The 9,222-nt window shown below is 35.6% G+C and overlaps 1 protein-coding gene across 1 annotated transcript; it reads left to right on the top strand.

The window, feature by feature from the left end:
- Positions 1-1,433: 1,433 nt before the first annotated feature.
- On the top strand, positions 1,434-5,527 carry LOC148953492 (uncharacterized). Its single transcript, XM_089087984.1, has 3 exons — positions 1,434-1,883; positions 1,962-3,148; positions 5,254-5,527. Exons 1-3 carry the CDS (start codon positions 1,434-1,436, stop codon positions 5,525-5,527), a joined length of 1,911 nt encoding a protein of 636 aa, XP_088944110.1.
- Positions 5,528-9,222: the final 3,695 nt, after the last annotated feature.

The raw sequence follows: 9,222 nt of genomic DNA, 5'->3' as shown, positions 1-9,222 counted from the left end.
TGTACCAACTGATAATCAACAAAATGCTACGGAAATTTGCACGAGTATCATTACAGAAGGACTTGAGCTATCCCCGGTACCACGCCTCAAAGTGCTTCAGGTTAATAAACTAAAAAGTTTATTAAAGTTGAGGTTGCTGATAAAGATGAGAAAATGAGAATTCTGAAGTGCGCTAAAAAGCTAAGGGGCAAGACAATTGCTGGGTTTCACGATATTTACATTAGTGATGACGCTCCTCCTGAAATCAGAAAGATGAGAAATGACCTCCTGCGTAAGAAAATTAAACTCCGTGAAATCGGTATTGAAGCCTGGGTATCGAAAAGCTTTCCACCAATGCTGAATTTTAACCGACTTAATGGTTCACTGGCGAAATACTCACATGAAGATTCTATTCCTGAATTAGATCAGTTTGCCCGCAGTAAATTGCGCAATAATGATAGTTCAGAGTGTATGCGAGGAGAAAGAAGTGGCGGACGGTTTGACGCACCTGGTGATGTGATGGCTGATTAGTTATAACTATTGATTGTTATTGCTATTAATTGAATTTATTTTCTCTTTTTTTTAGTCTATTTTCTTCTCATTTTATTTTTTCCGTTTTTTTTTTCTTTATTTGCATTATTAATTATATTATTATTTATGATTTTTTTTTTTTTTATACAGTTAAATATTATTTTAGTTATTTTACTAATAAAGAAATTGAATTGCGCAGTAAAATGTGCAATAAAGATAGTCCAGAGCGTATGCGAGGAGAAAGAAGTGGCGGACGGTTTGACGCACCTGGTGATGTGATGGCTGATTAGTGATAGCTATTGATTGTTATTGCTCTTAATTGAATTTATTTTCTCTTTTTTTAGTCTATTTTATTTTCTTTTTACTTTATTTTTTCCGTATTTTTTTTTCTTTATTTGCATTATTAATTTATATTATTATTTATGATTTTTTTCCAGTTAAATATTATTTTCGTTATTTTCCTATAAAGATTTTTTTTTCTTTTGTATTTTTGTTGGTTTTTTTTTTTTTTTTTTTTTTTTTACATTTTACTTTTTTTTTATTTTTTTTCGTGTGTTATGAAATGTGTGTTAATAAATGTGATGATTTGAAATAGCTACGATACCCACTAGTATTAGGGAATGTAATGGGCGAAACTGCGAATGCAGAAACCCAATACGTGTTTTTGTTTTTGTTTCTTTGTTGTATGTGTTTTGGTGAAAATTACCAATGCCCGTTAACTGCGACCGGAATTTGGTTCGATAATATAGTTCTATTTTGGAAAAGAATATTGACATTATTTATGAATGACCAGATGGTTGGGAGTAAATTGGAATTTGTTTTTTTTTTATGTGTTGTTTTTTGTAACCGAATGCCGTGGACATTTTATATGCTTTATTGGTTCCCTCTTTCGCACGCAAGGTTTCTTGTAAGAATTGGTTAGAATGAATGAATCACCTCCAGGTACACCTGATTTTAAGGAGTTGGAAAGTAAAAAAGTAAGTTTTGAAAGATATAATGAAATTTTGAGTGAGAACGTTGATCCTGGTGGATGCTGTCGGCTGGCATGTGAGGATTCAAGGTATGTGTTTTTGAGTGATGTCCCTTCGGAGAGCCGGGGGGATGAGAAGCAGATCAGTATTTTCCATATAAATTGCCAAGGGTTGAATTCCAGCTTTGATTTTATTAATGATATATCTAGTCTCTCTGTATTTCAGGTAATAGGCCTTACGGAAACCTGGCTTAACAAGCATAATTCTGAATTGCTGCGGATTCCTGGATACTCTTTATTCACCAAAAATCGGGAGCTTCGTCAACATGGGGGATTGGCAGCGTATGTTCGCTCGGATATTAAGGTAACGGTAAAAAGTGATATGTCGGTTTATAAAGAAATGGTATGTGAGTCGTGTGTGTTACAGTTGTATATTTATAAATTACAATGGTTTTTTATTTTTGCATAACGCCCTCCATAGAGTGCGTTTGATGAATTTGTGGACCACCTTGAGCAGCAGCTAGAGAAGATTCCAGTGGAGACCCCGTGTTTTTTGATGGGTGATTTAAACGTTGACCTAATTGATCCTGGTCAAAAGACTAATCTTCTATTAGATATGATGATTTCTTATGGCCTGATTCCGTCAATTAATGTAAGTACTCGAGTAACTGCGTCAACTGCGAAGTGCCTTGATAACATTTTTACAAATGTACCGTTTTCTAATCCGTGTGTCCTGGTTAGTGATACCTCGGACCACTTTGGTGTTTTTGGCTCATATTCAACATCGACGCAGACTTCTCCTTCGGTAAATGGCAGGTTTAATAAGATTACACAAGTACTGGATCCTAGTGCCCTCCGTGATTGTAAAAACAAAATAATGGATGTTAATTGGGATGAAGAGCTAGCTCTACCTGATCATGCTGATGCGAAGTTTGTGAAATTCTATAATAAACTGCATAATCTGCTGATTAGTTGCACTAAAGAGGTACGGAAAAGAGCTCGCAGAGAAATGCCTAAGAAGCCGTGGGTGACAAAAGGATTGCTCAGATCAATAAATCGAAGGGATTTGCTGTTTAAAAAGAAAATGTTACAACCTAGTGATATTAATGAAAGGATATACAAAAACTACAGAAATGCATTAAATAGACTTTTGCGAAAAGCAAAGGAAGCTCATTATAAGAAAAAGTTTGGTGATGCAGCTGGAAACCCCAATAAAACATGGCGGATAATTAAACAGCTCATAAATCCTCCCCACACAGTCGCCCCGGATCAGATTATTGGTCGAGTAGGTGCAGAATTAAGTGACCCGTCTGATATAGCCCAAGAATTTGTTGACCACTTCGCTACAGTTGGACATAATGTGGCTGAGGGAGTAAGAATAGTGGATGGTGACCGCCCTTTCCAACATTACCTTGGAAATAGCGAAACAGAATTTTCAGTTTACCTGAAACCGGTGACCGAGAGTGAAGTAAAAGAAATAATTTTCGACATGAAAAATAGTGCAGCTGGTAGTGACATTTTGTCTCTACGGATAATTAAATATCTGTGGCCAGCTATATCGCATGTATTAGTTAACCTAATAAATCTTTGTTTTAAACAGGGAGTATTTCCATCTTGTTTCAAGTTGGCACGAATTACACCGGTTCATAAGGGGGTGATCACAGTGAGGTAAGTAACTATCGCCCGATTTCCGTTTTACCGGTCATGTCAAGACTTGTGGAAAAGTGCTTTTCCCGGAGGTTGTACCATTATTTAGAGTGCCATTCAATACTAACATCCACCCAGTTTGGATTCAGAAATGGACGCACGACCGAACAAGCTGTGGCTTATCTCTGTGGTGTTGTGAACACTGCCCTGGACCTTGGTTTTAAAGTGTCTACCATCTTTTTGGACATTATAAAAGCTTTCGACACTGTAGACCATGGTATATTGCTTGAAAAATGTGAATTTTATGGGATTAGAGGGCCTGCTCTTGATTTCCTACGTAGTTTTTTGTCTAATAGGCAGCAGTATGTGCGAATAAATGGATCTACTTCTTCCGTTGTAGATATGAAATGTGGTGTGCCACAAGGGTCCGTTCTTGGCCCCTTGCTATTTTTGATATTTGTAAATGATCTTGTACTGTCCCTGAAGGATGCGAAAACTAAAATGAGCGACATGTTTCACAGTGACAGTGACGTTACAGTACCTCTATTTGCCGATGATACTTCATTGATTTGCATTGCAAAAACAGAACGCCTTTTAGTTGAATTAATGACACAGTGTTTAGATCAAGTGTCTAGCTGGCTAAGAGTTAATAAAATAAAAGTAAACCCATCAAAGAGCAGTTTTGTAATATTTTCGCGTACATCTAATTACTACCCATGGATCCAAGAAGTGAGGTACCTGGAAGGTAAAGTTAAGCGTGATCAGTGTGTTAGATATTTGGGTATTATGCTAGATGAAACACTATCTTTTAGGAAACATGTTGAAAAGGTGTCAGGAATCCTGTGCCGTAATCTGGGAATACTGCGTAAATTGAAACATGTATTACCCCCTTCTGTTCTTCGCACTTTGTATTTTTCTATTATACATCCACATATATTGTATTGCTCATCTATTTGGCTGAGTACGTTTCCATCAATTACTAATCGAGTTCGAGTGATCCAAAATAACGGAATCCGTGTGTTGACTGGTAAATCAAATCTTGTATCCGTTAGAGCTACCTATATTGATGTAAAAGTATTACCTGCTGCAGGCCTTAGAGATTTTTATAGCCTTCAATTTATGTTCAAATATAATAATGAATTATTACCGTCTTGCTTTTCAGGAATGCTAAAAGCTAGATCTTCGATTCATGATCATGAAACTCGCCAAAGGGAAAATTTACATGCCCCGCTCGTGGTGTCTGCCAGGTCGACATTCTCGCCTATTTATAGGGGATTAAAGTTGTGGAATGGGGTTAATAAAGAGTTAAGAGAAATAGGGGATCTGAAGGAATTTAAAAATAAAATAAAAGGAATGTTATATGAGAAATATGATTTTTAAATTTTTTTTTTTTTTCTGTTTAATTTTAAATTGTTAGGTTTTTTATTTTTTTTTTTTTATGTACCTGGAGGACAAGTATGGTGATTTTGTGATTGGTGGTAGGAACTGCGTGCGAAGGGGAATGATTTTTCTTTTATTTTATTTTTTTTAGGCCTAGGTTGTATATTTCTGTTGTGAATATGAAATTTTGATATATGCCTACCCTTAGGACAACCTGACCCCAGGTTCTTGGGTCGGTAGTGAGTAAAATGTATTGTCCTTGTGTGTGTTAATAAATTACTATTACTATTAAAAAAAAAAAAAAAAAATATTTTTACGAATTTCAACCTACATTCGAGTTATTTCGTATTAACTGATGAATCGGATCACTCTATGTTACTTGGTGAATTTTTGATAAATAGACTGAAATCTAACCTGAATATAAAAGTAAGAAGGACTATTGATGATAAATCATGAAAAATTTGAGAGCTAAATTGACCTGTAGCGACTGGACTTCAGTTTATGAAGAAACCAACCCAGATGCAATGGCTACCCTATTTATTGAGAAATTCTCTTCGGCCCTTGACTCTGCCTGCCCCTTTTTGAAAAAGCGCTCCAGGTATGCGACCCCGAAAAAACCTTGGATCACCCAAGGCTTACTAACCAGTATTGAACACAAAAATATGCTATTCAGGCAATATATTGATAATCCTGATGTACATGGTACGCAATTCAAGAATTATAAACACTCTGACAACCCTGCTCAGGAAAGCTAAACAGGCTTACTACCATAAGCAGTTTCAAAAAGCAGAAGGATCGCCAAAGAAGACATGGGCGCTGATAAATGAATGCTTGAATCAAAAAAAAACTAATACGTTTGCTGAGACCATAACCAAGCCTGATGGAACGTCTTCAACATCCCAACAAGAAGTAGCCAACACGTTAAATGAATTTTTTGCATGCATTGGAGAAGCAACCGTAGAGGAAGCTTATGGCCTTTCAATTGTCGTCACGGATAATTACAAAAAGCACCTACCTTAGCTGTCTTACTCCTCTATGTTTCTGTCACCAGTCACTGAAGACGAATTGATGATGATTGTTCAATCCATGAAAAATGGTCACTCCGAAGGTCCAGATGGGTCGTCAAATTACCTCATAAAGAACACCACCAATTGCTATGTCGGCGTTATCGCACACATCGTCAATTCTTCATTTAAAGATGGCATCTTTCCTACTGTCTTCAAGTCGGCGAAGGTTATACCCCTTTACAAAGGTAGCGACCCCAAGCTGCCTTCAAACTACCGCCCTATCTCTATTCTCTCTGCTTTTTCAAAAATTATGGAGCGTTGCATCTACAACAGACTGATGAATTATCTGACTAGGTCTAACTTCTTTAACAAGTATCAGTTTGGATTTAGGCCTGGGCACTCAACCGAACATTCTATATTGGTTTTGCTACAGTTTTTGAATGATGTGATGGACCGTGATGTGACACCAGCTACAATATTTGTGGATGTAAAAAAAACTTCTGACACGATTTGTCATCTGATTCTTCTGGATAAGTCTGAGAACTACGGAATTAGAGGAAATGCTCTCCTACTCATTCAGTCTTACCTCAGTGGTGAGAATCAATTTGTGGATGGAGGTGTCGTAATATCGGTAAAACTGCCATGTTCTGAAAAGTTAGGAGTGCCACAAAGTTCAATCCTTGGAACTCTACTGTTTTTAATATATGCCAATGACCTTCTGGGCACTATCACCGATAATGGACTTGCTGTTCTATTTGCAGACGACACAGCTAATTCTGTCACAGGTACGGATGAATCATCCGTCTGAGAAAACCTCTGTTTTGGTCTAAAGAAGCTATTACAGTGGTTTACTGACAACCTCATGATCTTAATTTTTTCGAAGACCCATTTTATCATCTTCTCTCGAATTTTACATGCCGTACCGTCGATTTCTCAAATATCTGTCCGTTTTAACGGAGAACTAGTTACCATTACCAGGAAGGAGTCTTGTAAGTATCTAGAGCTAACAGTTGATGAAAATTTATCTTGGAAACTTCATCTTGATAGGCTAAGGATGCAGTTAGGAAGGAATGTGGGGTTACTGCGGTAAATAAAATTCCACCTCCCTTTCCCTGCTCTTAAGTCAGTTTATTATTCTCTAATCCATTCTTATTTTAATTACTGTCCAATTGCTTATTTAAATACTTTCAAATCTATTATTAAGCCCCTTCAACGTCTTCAAAATAATGCCCTTCGTACGTTAAAAGCACTCCTTCCTTCCCCATCTTCCCTCCCCGATAAATCCCCAACCAAGAGCCTTTATACATGTTTAAGAATATTGCCAGTTGATCTAGTCCTTACTGCACATTGTGTCCTTTTCAGACTAAAAAAAATAAATGAATTTTTTCTATTGGCTTTAAATTCTAGTAACTTCTCTTTAGTTTCTTTGGTCCAGAATGATTATTGTTTAAGAAGAAGTTCAGCCAAATTACCTTGCCCTAGAATCCGAACTGAAAGATCCAGATTTTCTCCTAAAAATTCAATAATAAAGTTCTGGAATATTTATTAAAGTAATATAGATTCGCGTTTTTCTATTCCAGTTTCTAAAGCTAAATTTAAACTATATCTAATAAGCAATTATAAATAAGTATTCATTTATTTGAAGTCATGTTGGCCGGTGCTATTGTTGATAATTATTTAATTATGTGGTATTTTATTGATTTGGGGTATGGAATGAGGGTTCAGTGTGGTGTCTAATTTTCTTCACACTACATCTAGTATACTATCATATCTTTTCATCATTTGTTATTATTATTATTATTTCTTTTATTTTTTTTTAGGGTGCCTGTTTTCGAGTATAACTCACTGTGTAGGCACCCTCTGTAAATATTTTGTTTTCCATTGATTCATATTGTAAAAGTGTTATTTTGTCTTGTAGTGATTTAATGAGAAATTAAATGAACTTGAACTTGAACAAAATTTTCAACGGAAAAATAATTGAATAAACAGCAACCTACAACATAAAAATTTGTGTACGTTTTGAGAAAAAGAAAAGACAAAAAAATATCTGATACAGTATTGAGAATGAGTTTGGAGTTTTGTTTGAGTTGTTTGAGTTGCTTTGCTTCAGTTGCTTTGTTTCAGTTGTTGTCCAGTCCTTTTTCTTATTCTTTGCTGTTAGATATTTTTAAATTTGAAAATAAGATAATTGGAATTTTGAAAATCAATTGCTATTTCCAATCATTCGGGTGGAAAATTCTTCCGTGATTATTTCCACAAGGTGAGACGTGTCCACCATTTGTGAAATATTGGGTTGACTTGTTTTGATTTTGGATGTCTATATTGCAAGACTAGTTTCAGACTTGTCAGGATTTTCTTAGCCTCAGCATACGTAGAAATCTTTAAATCTATAAAGAACCACCTTTGCTGAAAGTTAATTGTATTTGTAAAATATGTGCTAAAAGCATTTTGAGTTTGAATGGTCATGCTTTCGACCTTAATTGTTTTTAATAATCACCATGTAGAGAAGTTTCCTGATCCCGAGCAACCATGAGTCAGAGAAATGCCACAAGTTAAAAAAAAGATCGTAAAGTTTATATATATGAATTCGGATGTTGAGGTAGTGGTTGGGAACATGGGCCTAACTATGGACTCAATAATCACACATATTTAAATTTCTAACCTTTTTGATAAAATATATCCATGGAGCTTCTGTTTTAAATGGGATATTTGCATCATTTAGGGCCTGCATTTATCATTTGACTCCTGTAGGCACAATGTTTTTATATATCGTCCGCACTTATTAAAATGTCTGCGAAAATTTGGTGTGATTCCATTTAGATGTGACTATCGTAATTAAGGGATGGCAGGTTACACTCCGGTTAGTTTGACCTTAACAAAGGCAGTTTCACTCAAAATCTGAGTTCGGGGAAAATTTAATCGATTCAGGTCTTTCAAAATACCTTGTTTTTTTTGTTTTGTTTTTTTATTCTCGTTTTCGATTCTGATTCATTGTCCCATTGCTAGCTAATGGGGTGTATTTTTTCACTTAAATCTGTTGTTCAATAAATTTGTCGATCTGGATCAAAGAAAAAAAAGGATGAAGACCATACAGAGCTATCCTGGGTCGTCTTCTCAGGGCAAGTAGCAAACACATGACCAAATCTTGCGGTAGGTTTGGTCTGGATAAAAATGTAAATCATTCATAAAAAGAAAAACTATATCTTAAAAAAAGACATAAAGAAAAATTATAAAGTAGAAGAAAAAAGACGAATTTTTAAAATTGAAGAAAAAAAAAACAGAAGTATTAGCATTCCAAGACTAAGATATTATATCCAGACATAAAATAGGAGTCAGAAATCAGAAGGAAAAAATTACTAGATCATCTAAAAACTTTTCCTGGATATAGTAGTAAAAGTATCTGATTTTGTATCTGGAAGCACATGTTACTGCTAAAAAGTGTAACGCGTTTTTTAAAACGTTCTTCCAGTCAACCTTAGGGGAGAACTAATTTACCCCGCCCCCTTTCCGTGTATAAGTATTTACGAGGGAGGGGGGGGGTCTACCTCCTCAACACTTCGCTCTTCACGCTAAAGTTTTTTTCTGTTATTCAATTTCTAATTGGTTTTTTATATAACGCCAGGATATCTGGCTCCACCTCCACGGAAAAATCCTCCTCCCCACGGAAATATCCTTTGAAAAATTCAATCCTGGTGAAAATCTATCACG

This window comes from Artemia sp. Qi Xiang Cuo, chromosome 4 (assembly GCF_049724085.1).
Source record: "Artemia sp. Qi Xiang Cuo chromosome 4, ASM4972408v1, whole genome shotgun sequence".
Classification (NCBI taxonomy): domain Eukaryota; kingdom Metazoa; phylum Arthropoda; class Branchiopoda; order Anostraca; family Artemiidae; genus Artemia; species Artemia sp. Qi Xiang Cuo.
Note: the sequence above shows the minus strand (reverse complement) of the source record. Positions and strands in the feature narration are given on the sequence as shown.